The following is a 27,216-nucleotide window of genomic DNA, read 5'->3' on the forward strand; positions in this document are numbered from 1 at the left end:
TTACTTAACACACTCATCTATGTGGAGCTAACAGAGATAACCATCTTTAACAGGAGGCTGCCATCGTGTTCACATGGGAGCCGCCATTACGATGGACTACAAAGTTCAATTCCAACATAAAACGATGGCTTTCCTCATCAAACCTTCATTAAACCAAGATCTGTTAGGCCCCTGCTGACCTACTGCAACCGGTGTCTCCCTGGGCCAACACTCCCCCCTGTGGCGCAATCATGAAACTGCATGTTATTGTACTGCTGAGTCAGCACTGTCTGTGGAACCAGGAGGAAGAGGAGTAAATGAGGGATAATGGAAAAGAAGGGGGGAGAAATCAAATGATATTTTTTAGCACTCGGTGGTCTCCAGCGTCATCTTCTACGCTGTAGTGTGCTGGGGAAGCAGGATGAAGACGGCCGACACCATTAGACTCAACAAGCTCATGAAATGCCGCTGCATGAAATGACATGAAAACCCTGAAGTTTTATGAAAAGTGTTGGTCTGTGTACTGACAGCGTCACAGTGAGGGATAATGGAAAAGGCAAGGCAAGCTTTATTTATATAGCACCATATGTAGCAAGATGAAAACACAGAATGAAAACATTTTAAAACATTATATTAAGAAGGAAATTTAAATCATAAAAGGAATAAAATCATAAAAAATATCAAATAAAATCAGGATGATTAAATGAGGAGAGTGCAGTCAAGAAATTAGGAGAACGCTGCAGTAAACAAATGTGTTTTCAGGCCTGACTTAAATGAAGTGACCGTCTGAGCAGACCTCAGGTGTTCAGGAAGGCTGTTCCACAGGTGAGGGGCAGAATAACTGAATCCTGCTTCACTCTGTTTGGTCCTGACCCTGGGTACACACAGTAGGCCTGTCCCTGATGATCTCAGGCGTCTGGATGGTTCATAGGGAACCAGTAAGTCCAGGATGTATTTTGGTCCAAGACCATTCAGTGCTTTGTAGACCAGGAGTAAAATTTTGAAACGGATCCTTTGACTCACAGGAAGGCAGTGCAGTGATTTGAGGACCAGTGTGATGTGGTCCATTTTCCTAGTGTTACTCAGAACTCTGGCAGCAGCATTTTGGACCAGCTGCAGCTGCCTGACTGATTTTTTGCTAAGACCTGTGAGGACGCCGTTACAATAATCTAGCCTACTGAAAATAAATGCATGAATAAGTTTTTCTGTGTCTTGTTTGGACAGAAAGCCCTTGATCCTAGCAATGTTTTTCAGGTGGTAATAGGCAGACTTAGTAATAGCTTTTACATGGGTGTTAAAGTTCAGGTCTGAGTCGAGTATTACACCGAGATTTCTGGCTTGGTTTGTGACCTTCAGTGACATGGAGTCAAGGTAAGCACTGATCTTAGCTCTTTCATTTTTGGGGCCAAAAACAATCATCTCTGTTTTGTCAGCATTGAGCTGGAGAAAGTTCTGGCTCATCCACTCATTGATTTGTTGAGTACACTTACTTAGTGAGTGTAAGGGACTGTAGTCATGTGATGACACTGATATATAAAGCTGTGTGTCGTCTGCATAGGTGTGGTAGGAGATGTTGTGCTGTTCTATGATCTGAGCTAGGGGCAGCATGTAGATGTTGAATAGAAGTGGTCCAAGAATGGACCCTTGAGGAACCCCGCATGTGATCTTAGTTCGGTCAGACTCATAGTTACCAATTGACACAAAGTAGTCCCTATCATGTAAGTAAGACCAGTTTAACACAGTGCCAGTAAATCCCACCCACTGCTCCAGCCTGTCGAGCAGTATGTTGTGATCAACTGTATCGAATGCAGCACTAAGGTCCAGCAGTACTAAGACGGAGACTTTGGATGCATCGTTATTCTGATGTATGTCATTTAAGACCTTAATAAGTGCAGTCTCAGTGCTGTGGTGCACTCGAAATCCAGACTGAAATTCATTAAAAAGATTGTTTGGCACCAAAAATGCATGCATTTGTTGAACAACAGCCTTTTCAATGACCTTTCCCAGAAAGGGAAGGTTAGATATTGGCCTGTAGTTATTTATTGCTGAAGCATCCAGATTTGATTTTTTGAGTAGAGGTTTGATTAATGCAGTTTTCAGTGCCTGGGGAAACTGCCCTGACTGAAGAGAATTGTTAACTATCTGCAACACATCTGACGATATGCAGTTAAAAACGTTTTTAAGAAAATGTGCAGGCAGATTGTCAAGTGAGCATGTTGTGGGATTTCACTGTTTCTGTCAGTACTGTATTAGATGAGAAGGCACAAGTGACATTATGGTTTTGCCAGAGCTAGAGCTACAGACTGTTTGTCTTATTTTTAACACTTTATCTGTGAAAAAAGATGCAAAGTCATTGCATGACTTTTTAGACAGCAGTTCAGGTGGGACTGATACTCCTGGGTTTGTTAGTCTGTCTATAACAGAGAACAATGTGCGAGCATTGTTGCTGTTCCTATCGATGATCTCTGAAAAATAGGATTGTCTTGCATTTTTTAGTTCCTGGTTGTAGTTATGTAGGCTCTCTTTGTAAATGGTATAATGAACCTGGAGTTTAGCTTTTCTCCATCTGCGTTCTGCCTGTCTGCAGAGCTTTTTTGAGCTTTAACCAGTGTGGCATTTCTCCAAGGTGACTTTTTCCTTCCTGGCAGAACTTTGGTTCTGATTGGGGCAATTGACTGTTATGTGGAATAAAGGAAGGGATCCAAATGCAGACCTCGAGGTTAGAGTCTTTATTACAAAAGGTATAACAAAAAACTTCCACTGAGGAGGAAAAACGCTCGTAGGTGCAGGTGCACAGGGAGAAACGGGTTGCTGGGTCTCACCGGGCTGGCGGCCTCCTGAAGGGGAGAAAGACAGGCGCGTTAATTCTGTAAGACAGGTTCAAAAATATTTCTAGGAGCTCAATCAGCTTACGACGCAGGGCAACTGAAGAACTGGTGAAGGTGGTAGAGGAGTGAAGGGCTTAAGAGCTGTCCAAGGAAGGTGGGGTAATTGAAGACAGGTGAGGCAATCAGCCACAGCTCCACCCAGCAGCCCAGACAACCCCGTAGCACCTGAGGAGAGAAAGCAAAACAAAAGCAGCCAGATGGAAGAGTACCAAAAAGGGTCCCTAGAGGGAGATGATGTCTCACCACACCACAGTACCCCCCCCCTCAACGGGCGCCTCCTGGCGGACCCCCAGGTCTGTCTGGGTGTAGGCAATGAAAGTCCTTCACCAGGGCTGGGTCGTAGATGGCCGAACGGGACACCCAGGTGCGTTCCTCCGGACCATAACCCTCCCAGTCCACCAAGTACTGGATTCCCCTACCCCGACGTCGGGAGTCCAGGAGACGGCGGACGGTGAACGTGGGAACCCCGTCAATGATGCGAGGGGCGGGAGGCGGGGTGGAGGGAGGCTGGAGGGCGCTGTCGGAGGCCGGTTTGATGTTAGAGACGTGGAATACTGGGTGGATCCTCATGGAGGAAGGCAGGGACAGTTTCACCGTGACAGGGTTGATGATGCGCAGGATCTTGAAGGGCCCGATGAAGCGGGGGGAGAGTTTGCGGGACTCGGTCCTGAGGGGAACATTTCTGGTGGAGAGGAGAACTGGCTGGCCCACACGGTAGGCAGGGGCAGGAATCCGGTGCCGGTTAGCCAGGCGCTGATTCCGAGCCGTCGAACGGAGAAGCGCCTCTCTCGTACGTCTCCAGATCCCGCGGCAGCGGCGGAGGTGATGCTGCACGGAGGGGACAGACAGCTCCGTCTCCTGGGAGGGGAAGAGGGGGGGGATAACCCAGAGAGGCCTCGAAAGGGGTGATGCCAGTTGCTGCGCTGCGCTGGGAGTTATGGGCGTATTCAACCCAGGGGAGAAGGGCGCTCCAGGTGCGCTGGTTGCTGGCAGCCACGCACCGCAAGGCGGACTCGACGTGCTGGTTGGCCCGTTCCGTCTGCCCATTGGACTGTGGGTGGAACCCGGAGGAAAGGCTCACCGACGCTCCCAGTGCCTTACAGAAGCATTTCCACACCGCGGAAGAGAACTGAGGGCCCCGATCAGAGACGACGTCAGAGGGGATGCCGTGCAGGCGGAAAACGTGCTGAACCAGCAGATCGGCCGTCTCCGAGGCAGAGGGTAACTTGGGTAACGGGATGAGATGCACTGCTTTGGAAAAGCGGTCAATAATGGTGAGAATGATAGTGTTACCGTCAGAAGGAGGGAGGCCAGAGATGAAGTCCAGAGCGATGTGCGACCAGGGACGCCCAGGTACCGGGAGGGGGTGGAGCAGGCCGGAAGGAGGGCGGTGGGAGGCTTTACCGCGGGCGCAGGCAGGGCAGGCGGCGATAAACTCCCTGGTGTCAGCCTCCAGCGACGGCCACCAAAAGTGCCGCTGGAGTAGGTCCACCGTCCGCCTGACTCCGGGATGACAAGCCCACCGGGCAGTGTGGGTCCACTGCAACACCTGGGAGCGTACAGAGGAAGGCACAAACAGGCGGTCAGGAGGACCGTTACCTGGGTCCGGCTCCGACCGTTGGGCCTCCTTGACCCGGGACTCAATCTCCCAGGAGAGGGATCCGACGATGATGGCCGGGGGGATGATGGCCTCCGGTTCCGTGGGGGCCTCCGAGTCGGGAAACAGTCGGGAGAGGGCGTCAGGTTTAGTGTTCCTGCTGCCAGGGCGATAAGTTAGGGTAAAATTAAATCGGGTGAAAAACAGTTGCCAGCGTGCCTGGCGAGAATTGAGTCTCTTAGCTGACTGGATGTAGGCAAGGTTCTTGTGGTCCGTCCAAACGACAAACGGCAGCTCCGACCCCTCGAGCCAGTGTCTCCACTCCTCGAGTGCCAGTTTCACAGCTAGCAGCTCCCTGTTGCCGACATCGTAATTTCTCTCAGCGGGGGACAGGCGTCGGGAGAAGAAGGCACAGGGATGGAGTTTACCATCCCTCTCCGCCCGCTGGGACAGGACCGCACCCACCCCGGAGTCAGAAGCGTCTACCTCCACTATAAACTGTCTGGTGGGGTCAGGTTGAACTAAAATAGGAGTGGAGGTGAAGCGGGCTTTGAGAGAGGTGAATGTCTGCTCGGCTAGGGGTGACCAGAAAAAGGGGCGAGCAGGTGATGTAAGCTGAGTGAGGGGGGCGACAATCTGGCTATAATTGCGGATGAACCGGCGGTAAAAGTTAGCAAACCCCAGAAAGCGTTGAAGCTCTCGCCTGGAGGTGGGTTGCAGCCACTCCACTACCGCTCTGACCTTAGCCGGATCGGCCCTGATCTGACCTGCCTCAGCAATAAACCCCAGAAAACTAACTGATGGGGAGTGAAACTCGCATTTCTCTGCCTTCACGAACAGCCTATTCTCGAGGAGGCGTTGGAGGACGGCTCGGACATGCGAGATGTGTTCCTGAGGGTTGGCGGAAAAGATGAGAATGTCATCTAAATAAACAAAGACAAAACGATAAAGAAAGTCTCGGAGGACGTCGTTAATGAGGGCCTGGAAAACGGCAGGAGCGTTGGTTAGACCAAAGGGCATGACGAGATACTCATAGTGACCTAGAGCGGAATTGAACGCGGTCTTCCACTCGTCCCCCTCACGGATTCTGACCAGGTGGTAGGCATTTCGTAGGTCTAATTTGGAAAACACCCGAGCCCCCTGAAGTAGCTCGAAGGCCGAATTCATGAGGGGAAGTGGATATTTATTCCGGACAGTGATTTTATTGAGCTCCCGGTAGTCGATGCACGGACGAAGAGTGCCGTCTTTTTTCTTAACGAAAAAGAATCCTGCTCCCAGGGGAGAGGAGGACGGTCGGATGATACCGGAGGAGAGAGATTCGCCGATATACTTCTCCATCGATCCCCTCTCCGTAGGCGAGAGACTGTAAAGTCGGCTCGAGGGTAACGGGGCGCCAGGGAGGAGATCGATGGAGCAGTCATAAGGGCGATGAGGAGGGAGAGATAACGCCTTTTCTTTACTGAAAACCTCAGCGAGGTCATGATATTCGGGGGGAACGGAAGTAAGATTAGGCGATGGGATCGGTTTGCAGCCGGAACGGGAACTAGGCGGAACGGCCGAGCGGAGGCAGTTAGTGTGACACCAAGGACTCCAACTGAGAATGCGGTTATTATCCCAATCAATGTGAGGGTTATGACTCGAAAGCCAGGGGTAGCCAAAAATGACGGGGGAGTGAGGAGAGCGGATAATGAAGAATTCAATACGCTCGTGGTGGTTGCCCGAGGTAACCACCGCAAGCGGAACCGATAGTCGAGTTACCTGGGTAATGAGGCGGCCGTCAAGGGCAGTAGCGCGCACTGGCTCCCCCAGCGGAGTGGAGGGGATATTACACCGGTGCAGGAACTCGGAGTCAATAAAATTACCGTCTGCCCCTGAATCTACCAAGGCGGTCACTGGGAAGGAAGCAGAATCGAAAGTTAAAACAATAGAGAGAGAACATCTGGAGCCAAGAGAGAGATTAGCTTGACCCACCCGCATCTCCAGAGCTACGGATGGGCGCCGTCTTTTGGGCGAAGAAGACATGCGGCGACGGAGTGACCCTTACTCCCACAGTACAGGCACCTACCCTCCCTGATCCTACACTCCTTCTCCTCCAGGGTGAGGCGAGTCCTGCCCAGCTGCATCGGCTCAGAGGTGGACGGCAGAGCCGGGTAAGGGGAGGGCTCGGAGCTGGAGCTAGGGTGGCGGCCAGAAGAGGGCGTGGGTTGGGGCCGAAAAGGCCTCTCGCGACGTCGGGGCCGGAGACGGTTATCCACCTGAATGGCCAGTGTGATGAGGGCATCCAGAGTGTCAGGGGGGCCCTGACGGATCACCTCCTCCTTTACTTTGTCATTGAGCGCATTCAGGAACACACCTCTTAATGCAACCTCATCCCAACCGGCCTCTAATGCCAGTGTGCGGAAGCGGATGGAGAACTCCGCCAGGGGGTCCGAGCCTTGCGAGAGCTGGAGGAGGCGCTGGGTGGCATCACCAGCGCTGTCGGGGATCTCAAAAACACTCCGGAAGCGTTCCAGGAAGTCCGCGTGGGGTTGAAGTGCCAGGGGTCTGGCGGCGTCCTCTGCCTCGGCCCATGCCAGGGCCTGGCCGCGCAGTAAGCCCACTACATACAGGTTTCTGGCCCGGTCTGAGGAAAACCCGGCGGGTTTTAAGGCGAAGACGTTGGAGCACTGGAGCAAAAAACCTCGACAGCCCCCCACGGTGCCGTGGAAGGGTTCCGGGTCGGGGACGTGGGGATCACGGGGCTGGACCGCCGGGATCGCCGGGGCTGCCGAGAGGACATGGGCGGTTAGCTCGTCAAACCGAGTTCGGAGGTCGTGGATCAGGGCCTCTTGTCTCCTGTTGTCGGCTTGGAGGGCGCGAATCGCTTGCTCGTGCTGACCCAGGAGGATTCCCTGGTGAGTGAGCGCTGGGCTTGATGGTGGGGGAGAGTCCGCTGGATCCATGTGTGACCAGTTCTTCTGTTATGTGGAATAAAGGAAGGGATCCAAATGCAGACCTCGAGGTTAGAGTCTTTATTACAAAAGGTATAACAAAAAACTTCCACTGAGGAGGAAAAACGCTCGTAGGTGCAGGTGCACGGGGAGAAACGGGTTGCTGGGTCTCACCGGGCTGGCGGCCTCCTGAAGGGGAGAAAGACAGGCGCGTTAATTCTGTAAGACAGGTTCAAAAATATTTCTAGGAGCTCAATCAGCTTACGACGCAGGGCAACTGAAGAACTGGTGAAGGTGGTAGAGGAGTGAAGGGCTTAAGAGCTGTCCAAGGAAGGTGGGGTAATTGAAGACAGGTGAGGCAATCAGCCGCGGCTCCACCCAGCAGCCCAGACAACCCCGTAGCACCTGAGGAGAGAAAGCAAAACAAAAGCAGCCAGATGGAAGAGTACCAAAAAGGGTCCCTAGAGGGAGATGATGTCTCACCACACCACATTGACTCAATAACAGTCATAACTTTGGAACTGAAACTGTTTACAAGGTCATCACCAGGAGCTGTGGGCAGGGTTGGTGATGGTACAAAAGCCTGTGTGAACAGTGCACAGGTGTTATCATTAATGTGACGCTTTCTGATCACCTTTCCTTCTACCTTGTTGGGATTAGCAGGGTTGGTCGTTTTAAACACAACACAGTAATGATCAGAAAGAGCAACATCGGTCACCACAACCTCAGAGATGTTCAGACCTTTGGAAATAACTAGATCCAGTGTATATATATATATATATATATATATATATATATATATATATATATATATATATATATATATATATATATATAGTATATCCAGGATCCTTGTTATGTGTTGAGTCTGTTACATGCTGTGAAAGCCCAAAGCTATCTAGGATGTTAAAGAGTTCTTTGGCACTTCCATCATTAGGATTATCAACATGAATGTTAAAGTCACCCACTAAGACAACACAATCAAAGTCAATGCACATAATAGACAATAGTTTGGCAAACTCATCAAAGAACTTTGCATTGTATTTCAGGGTTTTGTAAATAACTGCAAAGGTTGCTTGACAGGAGGATTTTAGCTGAAGAGCAACATATTCAAAAGTCAAACTTTCCATAGGATACCTTTTTGCACTGGATGCAGTCATTAAACAAGTTGGCGACTCCTCCTCCTTTCTTGTGCAATCTTGCTTCACTCGTGAAACCAAAGTTAGGAGGGGTAGACTCAATAAGAACTGCTGCACTATTGTCTTGCCCCAACCAAGTTTCAGTTAAAAACATAAAATCCAGATGGTGCTTTTGAATAAAATCATTAATTAAGAACGATTTGCCTGCCAAAGACCTAACATTTAAGGGAGCTAAATTTAATGCATTAAAATCCATGTCCTGTTTATGTTCAGGGACAGACTGTGGCTGACATTGAACAGATTTTAAATTTGATAATACAAATTACTTTTCCTTTTACTTTTTTACTGATGATTTCCTTTAAAACATGAATTGATGAAGCTACGCTGTGGGGGAGTGCTCTCTCCCTGGGCCTCAGGTTGTTAGTGGGATTATTATGGGTACAAGTCCTCAAACAGCAGAAGCCCTGGGTGTCCTAGTACCTGATTGCAGTCTTGGTGCTGTTAAAGGCCTTAGAGGCCAGTGCTCTGGGTGGTGGCTGGGGAGGCTTAGATGGTGTGCTTAGGGGAGTGGAAGAGGGAGGGGTGGGTTGGATTGACCTCAGATGCATAATCTGGGGGGAGGACGGACTTTTTTCATTTCCAGGGCAAAAATCTTTGCTTTAAGCTCTGTGATTTCCTGAAGATAATCCCAGCAGTTTTGGCAGCGTAAGCTTGTTGTGGTTGTTGTCTTCACTAGGCTGATGAGTAGACAAAGTGAGCTGCAGCAGGTCCGTTGATTTGTTTAAAAAGATAAAATCCAAACATCCAGTGGTACAAAACGTATCATGGGTAAAAAATTGAACTGTAAAATCTTTGGGGGGGGAAAGAGTGAAAGATAAAAAGGTAAAAAGTAAAGTAAAGGCAGGCAGAGCAGGAGCAAGCAGAAAAGACTCTGCACTCTTCAGAAGCAAGGTCAGCAACCTGAAAAGAAGGGGGGAGAAATCAAAACACATTAAATTATCTCTCACACTTCTACATAGACAACGAGTTAATGAGTTCAAAGTCAGCTTTATTGTCAACACTGCCATATGTGCTGGACATCAGAGAAACGAGTCAGCAGAGGTCGGGAGGCGGAGTACATGAGTGTGGTGGACTGCTTCATGGAGTGGTGTGGACAAAACCACCTGCAGCTCATTGTCACAAAGACAAAAGAGCTGGTGGTGGACTTCAGGAAGCACCAGACACTCCCAAACCCGGTCAGCATCAAAGGTACCAATGTGGACATTGTGGACAGCTACAAATACCTGGTTGTCCACATTGACCGCAAACACAGAGGCAATATACAATTAAAGCTGCAAGCAGCGATGACGGGATGAGTGCGTAAAAGTGCGGGGAGTGAAAACTGCAAAATGGCGCAGTTTTTTCAAAATGGCGGACTTCCTGTGCGTTTTAGAGGATACCTCCAAGAGTGCACCAATTTTCAGCCGTATCAATCATTTTAAATTTAAATTTAAACTTCACCTCCCTTCTATCATCATCTGACTTGTTTTTAAGTTTAGAGAGATAGACGGTGTGACAGTTTGTTTGCATTCAGGATCACACTCTCAGGTCCTTAATCCAGCATCGAGCACTTTTCAGGAACCTGCTTGCAGGACTTGATGCACGTCTGAAAAATCTTGCTTTTGTGGGTGTTTGAGATGTGGGGTCTAGATGGAGTTTCACATACACCACAACAGCGTCACCAAAATCTGGGTTTGATGCCAGTGCATGTAAAAGCAGCGTTTCAGGAGAGCCAAAATCTCTCTGAAGATCTTTAACGATTGCTTTTGCAAGTCGTTTAATGGTGTCGATGTCCAATGTGTCTGTGAAAATGACATGTTCCATCACCTTGTCTGACAGACTTTTGATCATCCTATTGATCTCTTTAGCTGGCAGACATCTCTTGCATTCCTGGTAGGCTTTCTTGTAGATCCTTATTATCACAGCAGTGACAAGGTTGTAGGTTGACCTCTGAGTTGAAGAAGACTTTGCTGCTTGTGCCTGTTGCCCAAGCTGAAGCACTTCACTGTCTGTTTCATCGTCTGTTTCAAACGATGTGCCCGCCGACATGTGGTCATCATTGCTGGGGGCTGGTTGAGGTTGATGGTCTTGTTCAGAAGATGTGTTCGGCATGTGGTCATCCACAATCAGAGAAGAGGCAGCATGAGAATCAACGCGATCAATTTTCCGCACTGTTAATTCTAAACCAGAATCATCTGACCGGCTGTCGTCATCTTCTCTTTCAGGAGGCACGAGGGAATCATTCTGTTCCGGACCGGTCATTATTTTGTCAAACAAGTTTTGAATTCCTGCCAGTACATTCGACATGTCATCCCTGTAATATGAGATGTCCCTTGGTACTTTCTCCTTCCAGATTACAATCTGCTGCAAGAACTTTCCCACTGCATCCTCTGCCATGGTATACAGAACTTCAGGAGACAAGTGCTGCTGAGAAGGGCCGTTCAGTTTTCTCTTCTGAGATATGACGGTGTCGGAAACACACTTTGTCAGTGGAGTCACAGGAACTTCATATGTCCTGCTAGTCATGATGTGATTATACATCATATCCGTCAGTTCATTTGAAAACTGCCTGACTTCATTCCTGTACTTGTCCTCTTGTTTGACCAGGTCTAATTTATGAAGCAGGTCGTTGATCTTGGGCATGATGCTCTCAAAGTCACAGGAAAAGTGAGTTTTCATCACATTGATCCAGGGCACTGTGCCACTCTGATTGCCCGTTTTAGGCAATTCCGGACTTCTAACTGATGCAGAAGCCTCTGGGACATATCCGGGTAACATGTCTGCGGAAGTGTCCTCTCGATTTTGTGTCTGAGTCCGTTCCCTGATGTTCACCAAAAACTGCGGGAAATCTGTCTGAACAGCTTTCTTCAGATGCTCTTTCATTTTTTCAAAGTTTTGTTGGGCAAACTTTAAAAACTGGTCCGTTCTCTGGGGTGGGGGTGTAGTTTGTGTGTCATCTGTCTGGGTCATCTGTGAATCTAGAAAGTGTTCTACCTTGGAAACTACTTCCGTCATATCACAGTGAGGTCTGAGTGGTGTTGCATTGTCAGCTGATTCTGAAACATCTGAATCTGAATAATGCACATTGTTAATCATGGCATCGACAATATCAGCTGCTACATCCTGAATATCTGGAGATATTAAAGGTGTGGTATCAAGCTCTTCTTCAATGTCTGGTGATTTTCTGACATTTTGCATTAGAATCTCACTAACAGCTGTTATCATATGCTGGTCGGAGAGCACCCCTCGCAGGGTTTCAGGTCCAAGTGAGTGTGTGCACTCTTCGTCATCACTGAAACATAAAGGAGAGGCAGATTTTGATCTGCTGCTGCCTGATATCTCTGGTTCGTCTGTGACCACTCCTGTTGCTGAGACAGTGTCTGTATTTGCGGATGCAGAGGAGTTCTTCTCAGAGGAGAACTTCTTAGACCAACATTCCATGCACTTGGTTTTCAAGTTACCTAAATATCTTTTCAGACATCCTGCAGTATGGTGCAGCATGCTTGTAATAGAGTCACGGCAAGACATTAAGCCGCTGACATAAATAGCAGGCTCTAATGGCAGCACAGGGCATTCAATGACAATAGATAGGACATATTTCACTTTCTTTGAAACTTCCTCCTCCATCAGTCCTCCTAACTGTTCTGCACTTTCAAAGTTCTCCTGAGGGACATCCAAAGCAGAGGCAAAGCTGGCAGAGATGGCGTCGCGTACGGATATGTTTAGGTCCGCAATGGTTTCAGGGTGTAAGCAAGCGTAAGCAAGCGTTAAAATGTTTCTTGCAGCATTTGCAGAAATAGTCTGCACAATCTCAACGATCATGTCAGTCAGGAAAGCCCGTGTGTCCCTGTCGTAGGTTCCCGATGCTAGCATGCTCCACTGTGATGGAGAAATCCTGCTGAAAAAATCTTTCATAATGGGCAGAATTTCTTCTACCGTCGCATTGAAAGTGTTAACAATATTGCTACAAGCCATCGCAAACAATTCTTCTTTGCTTTTCTTAAAATCCTTTGTAGTCTTTACGTTTTGGTAATCCTGTGGATAAGTGTCACTAAGTAGAAAACTAGTCCAGTTGCTATCAACATATGACATCATTGCTTTATGACATCATAAGAATGATGTCATAAGAATGCCTTTATACTGATGTATATACTGATGTCATTAGAATGCCTTTATAATCTGATGACATTCAAATAACCACGCCCACTTGGGCGGCTGTCATAGTCACTAGCCAGTCATAGCTTAGCAACCATATCCAGGCGTCTGGCAAGCTTTCAGCGAGGTAAGCAGTGTTTGTGCAAATCAGACCAGTGTCTTTTCATTGTACTCGTTTCATCAGTATGTGTAAATCAAAATAACAGAAAGATGAAACAAATCTAAATCAGCAAACAAATGTTATGTGAGTAGTACCATCATGCTCTGTGCGAGCGCTTCACAAAAAGCCTAATTAGTTTGATTGCTGCTAGGCTTTTTCTAGCTACCTCTGAGTGAGTGAGTCTCCTCTGCAACAGAAGGGAGGGGGCGGAGGGGGGCGTTTCCATGGTAACCTCCACAGGTGTTCAACTGACTTGGAGCCTTCTCTGATTACATCATCTAAGATGGCCGCTCCTATTAGCAATGACTTGGGTTATTGGACAAGAGGGACGGACCGCACTGATCCAGCACCGACCTCCTTTGCTGTATCACTTCGGTCCACATAACTACAGGATTATTCTGAATGTAATATTACAACAAATACAACACATTCCTCACCCCCTGCTGTGCACTTATCAGTCAGTCCTTTTTGTTTAAAGTTCTAACAACTTGCTGTTTGTCAACAACCTGTTTTGGGGCATTTCAGAGAGAGATTAGGAGTAAGTAGAACAAATGTTATTGTCAACATCATTCAGTTTATTTCTTTCATGAGAAATGAAAGCTTAGCACTCAGACCGAAGTGATACAGCAAAGTCGGTGCTGGATCCTAGAGAGTAAGACTATGGTACTCCAGATCTAGCCTTACAGTTGTGGGCAGTGGTTAAATGTAATTGTAAGCCAAGTGGTCAGAGTCTTTGTGATCACAAAAATAAATCCTTCACGTAGTCTGCTTGTCATTGTTGCTGCACTGAGGACTACACAGGCATTGGAGACTTAGAGGACGCTTTGTGCACATAGAGGAGGCCATGTAGACTTTATTGCTACATGGTTTGATATTTTGATGTTCACACGCAGACGACATGTTGCACTGATGACAAGCATTGTTGGCTCCAACTCTGTAAAATGTAATTTATACTTTTGTACATTTAATTTTGTACATTTTTTGTACATTTTAATTTTAATTTTAATTCACACACTCGCTCCTGCTTAAGCGTGTGTGTGTGTGTGAGAGAGAGAGAGACAGAGCTGCTCCATGCCACACAGCCTTCAGAGCAAATTCTCTGCTATCAATAAAGTCAAAGCCAAACAATACTGCGGCCTTTAAGGATTTCATGGGACTTGTGACTGGGTTTCAGTAGCTACCTCACCTGTGAGCACAGCTGGTTGAATGCTCGCTGTCTCATAGTGCTAGTAACACTTCATATACACAGTAACAGGGCTTTGAAATATAAGAATTTACAGTTGTCTCCTAAGAAGTAATGTATTACTCATTCTCATTCTTCTGAGTTAGTGACACTTGTTAACATCATCTTGAGTCTGCCTGTAGAATGGTTGATTGACATAAGGGGCTGTGTCACACGTTCCACAGCAAGAATGCTGTACTGCCTGCAGATGCGTCTGTATATTAATCAGTTGAATATTCTTTGGCGTTGACCGATGCAAATTATTTTTAAAAATGACCAATAACTGGTTTGATTCATCGGTCGACCTCTAATCTAGAGTCCTCAAAAACTCATGGTAGGCTTCTGTCCTACCATGAGCCCTACAAATGAACTGGGAATCTTCATTTTTATTTTGAAGTCAAATCTGATTGGCTGGATTGTGGATTTCACATCAGATAGGTCTCGGCGTGTTAACTCGTTTCCCACAGAGCTGTGTCCTCTTACCTTAATTTTGAATTCTAAACACTAGTGACTGTAGGAGTACTTATGATCAGAGGCTTCTCTTTAAAGCGATGGTGGCTTCTAAAAAACGATGAGGTTGATCACAGTCTGTTTAGTGCAAAGATGCTACTAGTGCTATGCATACAAGTCATCCAGGGGAAGGATGTTGAAATTGTTCCCAATATAAAATGTCTACCTCATAAACAGCTAATAGGGCTTTTATTTATTTATTGAGTAGCTCAGTTTACTCAGCTAATGTGTTTTTTATGCATTTACTTGCAAGATGTGTTTTCAGATGTAGCATATTTTGGCTGTGTGTCTTTTTAAATTGATCTGTTGCTGTCACATAGCACTTTTTGGCTTGACTTGACACTCTATTCACTCCACTGTTTTTTAACATCTTAGTTTCTGATCCAATGTGTTGGGAGCACCTTTGTTTTCTCAGGGTTGTGGAATTTTTGTTTGTCTGTTCTATCTTGATGGAACCTGATAGCTAATGTCTGCTGCAGATCATATTGCCTTTGGGATAATAATAAAGTTGAGTTCAAAATTCAGCCTCACCTGTGCACGTTAGTCACCTTAATGCAAATTTACATTGTAAGGAAAAAAGAAATGCCCAGGTGGGATCATAAATACTGTTTTATTTTAAAAACACAGAAGAACAAAACACAAAAGAATTACATTGCTACTTTTTTATAGTAGAAAAGTTAACCGTTTATGAACACTGCTCAGACAGCATCAACGATAGTTCATCGGAGAAGCAAATATTTACAGTTTTTACACACAATTTACAATTATACAGCACAATTTAATACGACCACTTTAGTTGCCCCTCTACACAGATGGCTGGGGTTGCATATTATTGAGGCAGATCTTAAGTTCTTCCAGAGTTGCACGTTCCGTTGGCTTTTTAACCAGACACATTCGTAACAGCTGTTTGCAGCCTGTACAATAAGAGAGAGAAAGAGGAGACCCGATGTTTAAGGAATCAGCTTCCTAAACAGATCTGCTACCTTTCAGGAAAATAAGAATTGAAATGGAAACTGTTTCATACGTTTTGACAGTTTGGGGTTGATCTTGATCCGGCCACGGGTGAAGTTCTGGGTTTTGAAGACTCGATGTCCTTTTAACATCGAGTAGAAAATGGCTCCTATCTGCCAGACGGTGGTGGGACGGGCCTGATACTCTCCTTTTGTAAACCACTCTGGAGGTGCGTATTCTAGGGTTCCTGTTACACACAGTAGTAGCAGAGAAAAGAAAGAACAAAGATCAGGTGGAGCTTTGATTACATGTGAAGACCCTTATTTTTAGAGTTCACACATGAGCAATGGAGAGCAGACGGGTAACAAACCACAGAAGGTCTCGAAGGTGTTTTCAGTTGAGAACGTTGCACAGCCGAAATCGATGACGAGCAGTTTATGTTCTTTATGCTCAGTGTCCATTAGCAGGTTTTCAGGCTTGAGGTCCCGGTGAAAGATCCCTTTTGAATGTATGTCGATGGATGCGTCCACCAGCTGCTTCAGGACCGACTGAGACACAGAGAAAGTATAAAGGCACTGTCTGATTAGGCGTGACAGGAGAAGGTGTTATACAGTGGGGAAAAAAAGTATTTAGTCAGCCACCAATTGTGCAAGTTCTCCCACTTAAAAAGATGCGAGAGGCCTGTAATTTTCATCATATGTATACCTGAACTATGAGAGACAAAATAAGAAAAGAAAATGTAGAAAATCACATTGTAGGATTTTTAATGAATTAATTGGTAAATTCCTCAGTAAAAGAAGTATTTGGTCACCTACAAACAAGCAAGATTTCTGGCTCTCACAGACCTGTAACTTTTTCTTTAAGAGGCTCCTCTGTCCTCCACTCGTTACCTGTATTAATGGCATCTGTTTGGAGTCGTTATCAGTATAAAAGACACCTGTCCACAACCTCAAACAGTCACACCCCAAACTCCACTATGGCCAAGACCAAAGAGCTGTCAAAGGACACCAGAAACAAAATTGTAGACCTGCACCAGGCTGGGAAGACTGAATCTGCAATAGGTAAGCAGCTTGGTGTGAAGAAATCAACTGTGGGAGCAATTATTAGAAAATGGAAGACATACAAGACCACTGATAATCTCCCTCGATCTGGGGCTCCACGCAAGATCTCACCCCGTGGGGTCAAAATGATCACCAGAACTGTGAGCAAAAATCCCAGAACCACACGGGGGGACCTAGTGAATGACCTCCGGAGAGCTGGGACCAAAGTAACAAAAGCTACCATCAGTAACACACTGCGCCGCCAGGGACTCAAATCCTGCAGTGCCAGACGTGTCCCCCTGCTTAAACCAGTACATATCCAGGCCCGTTTGAAGTTTGCTAGAGAGCATTTGGATGATCCAGAAGAGGATTGGGAGAATGTCATATGGTCAGATGAAACCAAAATAGAACTTTTTGGTAAAAACTCAACTTGTCGTGTTTGGAGGAGAAAGAATGCTGAGTTGCATCCGAAGAACACCATACCTACTGTGAAGCATGGGGGTGGAAACATCATGCTTTGGGGCTGTTTTTCTGCAAAGGGACCTGGACGACTGATCCGTGTAAATGAAAGAATGAATGGGGCCATGTATCGTGAGATTTTGAGTGAAAACCTCCTTCCATCAGCAAGGGCATTGAAGATGAAACGTGGCTGGGTCTTTCAACATGACAATGATCCCAAACACACCGCCCGGGCAACAAAGGAGTGGCTTCGTAAGAAGCATTTCAAGGTCCTGGAGTGGCCTAGCCAGTCTCCAGATCTCAACCCCATAGAAAATCTTTGGAGGGAGTTGAAAGTCCGTGTTACCCAGAGTCAGCCCCAAAACATTACTGCTCTAGAGGAGATCTGCATGGAGGAATGGGCCAAAATACCAGCAAAAGTGTGTGAAAACCTTGTGAAGACTTACAGAAAACGTTTGACCTCTGTCATTGCCAACAAAGGGTATATAACAAAGTATTGAGATGACATTTTGTTATTGACCAAATACTTATTTACCACCATAATTTGCAAATAAATTCTTTAAAAATCCTACAATGTGATTTTCTGGATTTTTGTTTCTCATTTTGTCTCTCATAGTTGAGGTATACCTGTGATGAAAATTACAGGGCTCTCTCATCTTTTTAAATAGGAGAACTTGCACAATTGGTGTCTGACTAAATACTTTTTTTCCCCACTGTATATATCCTACAGTGACTCAGTATGTCTTGTGTTGAAAAAATGAATCTGGACTCATTAAGATAAAAAAAATCAAACCAGCATTTTAAACAACAGGCAACAGAAAGCAAACATGAACATGGTTTCACCACAGCACCATTCTAACAGCTTTACAGCAGCAGCAGTGACCTTTCTCATCTTCTATTGTAAACACATCATTTATAAAGGACTGATGTCATGAAGTGATGCAGTAAAAGGTTGAAGCTGAATATTTCTGGTCATATCAACACAGAATCACACACAGTATGTTTCATACCATTGCTTGGTGTTCCTGCAGGTATCCACCTTTTACAGTCTTAAGGTATTTATGAAGGTCCATGGCAAACGGCGGTCGTTCCATCACAAGAACTAGCTGATCATCCAGATAGTACCAGTCTAGAAGGGACACTGTGGCTGACCTCCTGACTTCTCCTGGTACACCTTCTGTTTTTAACATGTAGGCCACTTCCAAGGCGATGAAGTAGGTTTGTCCGTTGCAGTGCTGCAGAAAATAAACACACGTTATAAATGAGCTCCTACACACACAGCTGATGAATGGTTGTCAGGGAAGAAACTTTTTCCTCACCACTTTTCCCAATCTAATCATATCCTGGGGAATGTACTTGATTGCCACCTGCTCAAGACAAAAAAAATGCTTTGTTGTTCTCACTGTACGTCAGTGTATATTGCAATGTGTGTGAAGATGTGTCTTGAAGACTTACCTCTCGGTTGTCTTTTTTACGGATGCCTGCAAACACGGAACCAAATCCTCCGCTGCCGATTGGTTCAAGCTGAGTATAGGTGTTGTTAAAATGATCTGAAAACACACAGAGATGTGTTTTGTTAAGATGTTTCTACTTCTGCTCATCACAGAAATGCTTTGTTTTGTTTTTCAGATCTTTCATTTAGACGTGTGAACACGTCCCTGTGTTATTGTTTCACACTTACCTCGCTTTGTGTTTGCTTTAGAAGACATCTGGTAAATCTTCTCCTCCTCTGGCGACAGACTATCGACGCAATCTAATTGGTTGTTGTCATTTGAAAGTACAAAGCGGGAATCTGAACTGACTCTGCTGCTGATATCAATAACCTCTTGTGCAGCTCTGACAGGTCGTTCAGGGCTTCTGCTTCTTCTTCTTTTTGCCCGTCTCTCCTCTTTGTGGCTTTCAGCCTTCCGTTTTTCAAATTGTTGACGCTTGTTTGGGTCTGATTCTGGGCTGCGTTTCCGACTTTGTTTGGTGGTGGTCTTGTTGGGGTCGCAACGTCTTCTTCTCTTGGGTCCAGAATCTGCAATATCACCCTCTGCCTTTCTTTTTTCAGTACGGGTGTGGTCCGGCTCGTTGCTGTAGGCACTTGAGGAGTGGCTCATGTTTTGTTTTGACATGTTTTTTTCCTGAAATGAGGGAAAACAATGTGTACTTCTGCTTTATTTTTTGTAATATTAAAAACGACATAACTACAGCTTTGATGTCTTATCATTACAGTTTCTGGCTCAGATTGGCTCACACATGGCCTCACAAAGGGAGATGTACAGTTAGTGTCATATCACAATATCATTTACAACAGGTGCACAATACAGCTCTCTGAAGCCAGAAGTGTTATTAGATTCAAACAGTAGACTATGAAGATATTCAACTCTTAAAGTCACAGCATAAATATAATATTTAAACACAAAAGATGGTAGAAATTACAGACATTGCAGATCAGTTTTAAGAAATTGTGTAAAAACATGCTTCTTCAACTGAAAGTCATTACCTGTTAGTATGCAGTCGAAAGGATGCGCTCGTAAATTCTTCGAAAATGTTGACTTACACTCTTGTGGTCTCAGACGTGACGAGAAAATGTAACTGTGATAACGTTTGTACTGTTGCTAAGTGACGTGCAATGATCAAAGATCAAAGCCAACATTCTACACAACATTCCATACATGTTCATATATGGACAAATGCACTGAAGATGATATATTTTTGATTTATTATGTTCATATCTGACTATAAATATGATAACATTACACACAAAAAACAGTTTGACCTACAAAGTGCTCACAAACTTACTGCAAACAAGGTGTTGCACTGTAGCTATAGCTAAATAGCTTGTGTCATTTACAAAGTGTTAACAGTGTCATGCAAAGGTCTCTCACCCTCAACAGCGACCGACCAGCGGCAATAACTTTTTTTCCAGCTCTTATGTATATAGTGTAAATTGTCACCATACCAGTGTTCCCTTGTGTAGTAGCAGTGTATATTCTTTATGTGTGGAAGTTCACAGTTCTCCTCGTGCCTGCGTGGGTTAAACCCCGGGTGCTCCAGCTACCTCCCACAGAGATGCTTAATTAGCTGAATTGGAGCTTGGTTGGAGGTTCCAGCCTGTTTTGTAAACTCATTTTTATATAGATATATGTAAATATTTGAGTGCATGTAAATAAAATGATCTGTGAAAAATCAATGAATGCAATTCTGTACGAGAACTCACGAATGAATATAATTTTTGTAATGTAATGTAATTCTGTAGATAAATATACATTTCAATTGAAAAATTAACTTCTGGCTCTTTTTCCTTTTCTTGTTGAAACCATGGTCTGATGTTTATAGAAACTAACCAAGAGGTGGCAGAGATGTGTAGATGAAATCAATGCACTCAATAAAAGTAGTTTGCACTTTAGATCAGAGGCACATTAAAAGTGCAAATATTTCAATAAACATAGGTGTACTTCCTGTAAAGCATCATTGTGAGTCTTTACTGTTATAACTGGGTTCAGCAAACAAAGCCTCTGCTTCGGTGGGAACACTGCAGCGACTAGTTAGAAGAGGAACTTCCTGCGTGTTTTTAAATCATGTCAATCATGGTAAATGTGAGGTTTTCACAGTTTATGAGGCAAAAAGAAGATGATGGGTCATGTGTGTCCTCTAACACTGTCTTCAGATGGTGGTGGTGGTGTGTGTGTGTGTGTGTGTGTGTGTGTGTGTGTGTTGTTGCGTTTTTGTACATAATCTGTACATAACCAGCATTTATATGTAGGGGCCCCACATGGATTAAGAGAGGGCTGTAATGAGCTCTGAGAGGGATCTAAACACTAGTTAGTGTAGCCAGGTATAAAAAGACCCATTAATAATATGATAATAGTTAACTGAGTTCACTAAAAGAAAGAGACTGTTCATTTTCTGTATCTTTATTTGTTCACATCGGCAGATTTTTAGTTCTCCAATTGCATTTGAATGCACCACACGGTTGCTAGCAAGGAGACAGAAAACGGGACAAAGCCCTGGAGTCTGCCTGCAAACAAAATATTTCGCATATGCCTTGGGCCGGGCCTGGTCCGGAGTCCTGTTACAGAACGAAAGACAGAAGTTACATTGGTAAGATCAATTAAAAAAACGCTTGTTCATGCTAACCGTAAAAAGCACCGCTTGTTCATGCTAACCGCTGGCGGCCATATTAACGGGCTGCTACGAAGCTGCTACGAAGTCCGACCCGCTGTGCTTGGCTTTGATCTACACAGAGCAGGTGAGAAATGTGCCATTTTATTATCTCTTTGTTTTTCCATGTGTTGAAAGAAGGAAGTGGTGATATTGGTGTGATAAGTGAACTGAAGGAAATAATGGTGCAATGTTTTGAACATATTTACGGTGTGGCTGTCAGTTTATGCAGATGTAGGTGTGTATAATTAAAAGGGGAAGTGTTTCCTTTCCTTGTTCCTGATGGCAGCAGACTGAAAACGCAGTGGGAAGGGTGGGTGGGGTCTCCTGTGATGCGGAGGTCTTGGAGGGAGGGGAGAGGGACGCCGATGATCCTCTCAGCTGCTCTCACTATGCGATGAAACATCATCCTGCAGGTGGCGGTGCAGGCTCCGCACCACTCAGTGATGCAGCTGGACAGGATGCTCTCAACAGCCCCTCTGTAGAAGGGGCACAGGATGGAGGGAGGGGCTCTGGCTCTTCTGAGCTTGCGGAGGAAGTAGAGGTGCTGCTGTGCCTTTTTGGTCAGGGATGCAGTGTAGTTAGTCCAGGAGAGGTCCTCAGTGATGTGCACACCCAGGAAGTTGTGGTGAGTTTGTAGACTGTGGTCAGGAAGTGAGTCAGCTGGTTTGTTTGGGTTTCTTGTTTTCCTGCAGGTTTTCTCAGCTCTAAATCAAACCTGCCGAGGTCAGTGACAACACATCCATCAGAGTTTGACATACTCAGATGTCCTCTGTACAGTCTGAGCTTCTTGTTTATGCTGCAGACCCAGTCAGTGAGTGCCATCCAGTCTCTCACTGCTGTTTTCTTTTGTGTCTGCAGATTCCTGGTGCTTCACCTGAAGAGGTTCAGGATCAACCAGTTCCTGCAAATGGTCAAGCTTCATGACTCAGTCAGCCTCTCCAGGAAGCTTGTGTTGAAGTCTGGTCAGGTAAAACCATCACACACCTGACAACAGAGCAAACATGTGGACAGTGTGTGCTGGTATTAGTGTGTGTGTTGTTTTGAAGCTGACTGCTGTTCTCTGTGATTGTGTCTCAGGATGAGTCTAGCTACTTGGGCCCTGGAGGATGTCGGTAAGTTCACATCAGAGGAGACGCTAACCTTTCTCACATGATGACTTTGGAAAGTTTGCTGCTGTTCTTCTCCCTTCAGTTAAGTTTCATGACCTCCAGCTGATATAACTGTGTTTCTTCTCCTGTTAGGGCACTACGTCAGTGATGGAGGCCACCCGGAGGAGATGCTGGATGGTGAGCGGTGGCTCCACTATGACGATGCCCACGTCATCGAGACAAGCAGATTCTTCACCTGCAAAAAGCTGCAGAGAACTTTCTACATCCTGTTCTACCAAAGACGGGTAAGAGAACAGTGGGACAGCCAAGGAGACGTCACACAAACTGTGACACTGTTTAAAGTGTGTGTTTGTCCACAGTCAGCCTGCTGATGATTTTATGTCTGTGTTTAGACGTAGGTCTGTCTTGGTGGTTCAGTCTGTGGTTTCCAGCAGAAGGAGGTCTGTCAGCCCTCAGGAGGAAGGGTCCCCCCAGAGAGCCTGGGTCCTCTCGAGGTTTCTTCCTGTTAAAAGGGAGTTTTTCTCCCTTTTAGAGAATGTTATGGTTGACTATCTCACAGACACAGAGACATCGGAGAGAGAACCTGCTTTTAAACTCCAGCAATAAAACAACAAAGAACAACCACCAAACTAACAAAGAAGAAGAACCCTTCATAGAGACAGCAGCTGACTTTGGTAAATACTAACAGGTAAGACACAAAGAGGAGGTCAGGGACAGAGACAAAAACACCTTTTGACCATTCAGTTATTTCCACATCAAAATAAGACAGAGTGAGTGTGTCATGTCTGCTCAATCCTCCCTGTCTCTCTGCCATCATGAGTCCCTCCACAGCAGCAGCGGAGGCTTCACCCGGAAACACAGTAAGACCCTACAGGCTTGTTGCTGTGGATCCTCCTCCTCTGTGACTGATCATGATGAATCATCAATGATCAGGTGTTCAGGTCTGTGTGATCATTATTATAATCTCCGTCTGTGTATTGGGCTTTAATTCATCTGAACAGCTTCCCAGAGATGAATTTGAATTGTATTTATTCTCATAATGTAGCCTGCTTGTGTCCTCACATGTGCACACAGTGGTATCTTGTATCCTTACTTTTGTTGTTCCTGTTTTGTTCCTGTAGAAAGAGAAAACACGATGAGCAGCCATCGTCACAGCCGCACATAAAGAAACCGAGGAACGCCTTCATGCTCTTCCTCACAGAGCAGAGGCCCAAAGTCTCTGCTGAGAAGGGCATGAAGGGCAGTGCGGCTGTGAATGCAGCTGTGGGTCAGAAGGTAAGAAACACTCTGGATCAAGAGTTGGTTTGAACTGCTGTCATCCACTCAGACTGCGTTTTGGAAGCTATCAGCCAGCACTGATCTGACACTACGAGCCACAGAATGCTGACTGCAGTTCAATTAATGGCCACAGGCACCAATATTAACAAGGCTTTTCTGATTTTGTGACGCACACACTGCAGAAACACACATCACTGTGACTCTGTGTTCTACCAGCCTGCAGTTGTGTTTTAGTACATGTGCTGACAGTGAGTTGTCGTCTGTCCACAGTGGAACGCACTGTCAAAGGAGGAGCAGGCCAGATATTATGAGGAGGCAGAGGCAGAGCGGCGGCTCCATGCCCAGCTGCACCCAGGATGGTCGACAGCGGACAACTATGTAAACACACTCTGCTCACACACAACTACGACACAACTCCTCCACAGACAGTGAACACAGAGTGTGATGTGTGATGTGCTTGATTTTAGGGCCAAAAGAGGAAGAGGGTCAGGAGGAGGGCTGCAGCCACAAGCAGAGGTAAAAATGTTAAATTATGGGAAAAAATTTATATGTTTGTCCTGCAAGTCGTGAGCTGTTTCCACAGAACCTTAGCCAATGTTAGCTTACTCAGCAGTAAATACATCACTCCCTAGCTGAATGACATCAATGACATCGTGGCCACGAGATTCTGGCACAATCTCAGACACAAAAGATGCTCAAGTTACCAGTTACATCAATACAAGTTCGACAATCACAAAATACATTTACAAACCTATGTACCCTATTTTCTATAGCCATCTTCTCTTCATGCCTTCACTTGGTCAAATGTTTCAAATGAAATATATAACAAACTGCACAAATTGGGCAGATTGACAATCATGCTATGAATAAAAACAAATAAAAACTTTGTCTTACCTGTCGAAGATTTTTCTAGGAGGAATACATGTGATTGTAACTAAATATCCCAGCGTGTTTACAGTGTCTTTAAAGAATTACACCTAATAACTGAATCCATTTGTTTAACTGAGCGAAACTGTTTGACCTTTATTTAACACACTCATCTATGTGGAGCTAACAGAGATAACCATCTTTAACAGGAGGCCGTCATCGTGTTCACATGGGAGCCGCCATTACGATGGACTACAAAGTTCAATTCCAACATAAAACGATAGCTTTCCTCATCAAACCTTCATTAAACCAAGATCTGTTAGGCTCCGAGAGTTCTTGAGAATGTTTTGACAGTGTATGTACACACATTACTGACCTGTTAGAGACAGGAGACCATAGCTGTTAGCAGGCTGTGTCCCTCTGAGGGCGGAAACCCCCTGCTGACCTACTGCAACCGGTGTCTCCCTGGGCCAACACTCCCCCCTGTGGCGCAATCATGAAACTGCATGTGATTGTACTGCTGAGTCAGCGCTGTCTGTGGAACCAGGAGGAAGAGGAGTAAATGAGGGATAATGGAAAAGAAGGGGGGAGAAATCAAATGATATTTTAGCACTCGGTGGTCTCCAACGTCATCTTCTACGCTGTAGTGTGCTGGGACAGCAGGATGAAGACGGCCGACACCATTAGACTCAACAAGCTCATGAAATGACATGAAAACCCTGAAGTTTTATGAAAAGTGTTGGTCTGTGTACTGACAGCGTCACAGTGAGGGATAATGGAAAAGGCAAGGCAAGCTTTATTTATATAGCACCATATGTAGCAAGATGAAAACACAGAATGAAAACATTTTAAAACATTATATTAAGAAGGAAATTAAAATCATAAAAGGAATAAAATCATAAAAAATGTCAAATAAAATCAGGATGATTAAATGAGAAGAGTGCAGTCAAGAAATTAGGAGAACGCTGCAGTAAACAAATGTGTTTTCAGGCATGACTTAAATGAAGTGACTGTCTAAGCAGACCTCAGGTGTTCAGGAAGGCTGTTCCACAGGTGAGGGGCAGAATAACTGAATCCTGCTTCACTCTGTTTGGTCCTGACCCTGGGTACACACAGTAGGCCTGTCCCTGATGATCTCAGGCGTCTGGATGGTTCATAGGGAACCAGTAAGTCCAGGATGTATTTTGGTCCAAGACCACTCAGTGCTTTGTAGGCCAGGAGTAAAGTTTTGAAATGGATCCTTTGACTCACAGGAAGCCAGTGCAGTGATTTGAGGACCAGTGTGATGTGGTCCATTTTGCTAGTGTTACTCAGAACTCTAGCAGCAGCATTTTGGACCAGCTGCAGCTGCCTGACTGATTTTTTGCTAAGACCTGTGAGGACGCCGTTACAATAATCTAGCCTACTGAAAATAAATGCATGAATAAGTTTTTCTGTGTCTTGTTTGGACAGAAGGCCCTTGATCCTAGCAATGTTTTTCAGGTGGTAATAGGCAGATTTAGTAATAGCTTTTACATGGGTGTTAAAGTTCAGGTCTGAGTCGAGTATTACACCGAGATTTCTGGCTTGGTTTGTGACCTTCAGTGACATGGAGTCAAGGTAAGCACTGATCTTAGCTCTTTCATTTTTGGGGCCAAAAACAATCATCTCTGTTTTGTCAGCATTGAGCTGGAGAAAGTTCTGGCTCATCCACTCATTGATTTGTTGAGTACACTTACTTAGTGAGTGTAAGGGACTGTAGTCATGTGATGACACTGATATACAGTATAAAGCTGTGTGTCGTCTGCATAGGTGTGGTAGGAGATGTTGTGCCCTATGATCTGAGCTAGGGGCAGCATGTAGATGTTGAACAGAAGTGGTCCAAGAATGGACCCTTGAGGAACCCCGCATGTGATCTTAGTTCGGTCAGACTCATAGTTACCAATTGACACAAAGTAGTCCCTATCATGTAAGTAAGACCAGTTTAACACAGTGCCAGTAAATCCCACCCACTGCTCCAGCCTGTCGAGCAGTATGTTGTGATCAACTGTATCGAATGCAGCACTAAGGTCCAGCAGCACTAAGACAGAGACTTTGGATGCATCGTTATTCTGATGTATGTCATTTAAGAGCTTAATAAGTGCAGTCTCAGTGCTGTGGTGCGCTCGAAATCCAGACTGAAATTCATTAAAAGATTGTTTGGCACCAAAAATGCATGAATTTGTTGAAAAACAGCCTTTTCAATGACCTTTCCCAGAAAGGGAAGGTTAGATATTGGCCTGTAGTTATTTATTGCTGAAGCATCCAGATTTGATTTTTTGAGTAGAGGTTTGATTAATGCAGTTTTCAGTGCCTGGGGAAACTGCCCTGACTGAAGAGAATTGTTAACTATCTGCAACACATCTGACGATATGCAGTTAAAAACGTTTTTAAGAAAATGTGCAGGCAGATTGTCAAGTGAGCATGTTGTGGGTTTTCACTGTTTCTGTCAGTGCTGTATTATCTAGAAGGATAAAATGTGCCAGCTTAACTGGTGGATGAGAAGGCACAAGTGACATTATGGTTTTGCCAGAGCTAGAGCTACAGACTGTTTGTCTTATTTTTAACACTTTATCTGTGAAAAAAGATGCAAAGTCATTGCATGACTTTTTAGACAGCAGTTCAGGTGGGACTGATACTCCTGGGTTTCTTAGTCTGTCTATAACAGAGAACAATGTGCGAGCATTGTTGCTGTTCCTATCGATGATCTCTGAAAAATAGGA

General features: G+C 45.3%; 1 protein-coding gene across 2 annotated transcripts in view; it reads left to right on the top strand.

Moving 5' to 3' along the window:
- Nucleotides 1-22,853: 22,853 nt before the first annotated feature.
- LOC114445435 (transcription factor 7-like) overlaps nt 22,854-27,216 on the top strand; it is a 49,889-nt gene continuing 45,526 nt past the window's right edge. The window contains exons 1-4 of one of the 2 annotated variants that reach the window (XM_028420500.1): nt 22,854-23,271; nt 23,452-23,605; nt 23,879-23,986; nt 24,076-24,332. In XM_028420500.1, the coding sequence (XP_028276301.1) occupies nt 23,516-23,605; nt 23,879-23,986; nt 24,076-24,240 (363 nt within the window). In that variant the 5' untranslated portion in view covers nt 22,854-23,271; nt 23,452-23,515 and the 3' untranslated portion in view covers nt 24,241-24,332. Of the gene's footprint in view, nt 23,272-23,451; nt 23,606-23,878; nt 23,987-24,075; nt 24,333-27,216 lie in introns of those variants that run through there. The other variant, XM_028420501.1, reaches the window with a different exon arrangement.

This window comes from Parambassis ranga, chromosome 13 (genome assembly GCF_900634625.1).
Source record: "Parambassis ranga chromosome 13, fParRan2.1, whole genome shotgun sequence".
NCBI lineage: Eukaryota > Metazoa > Chordata > Actinopteri > Ambassidae > Parambassis > Parambassis ranga.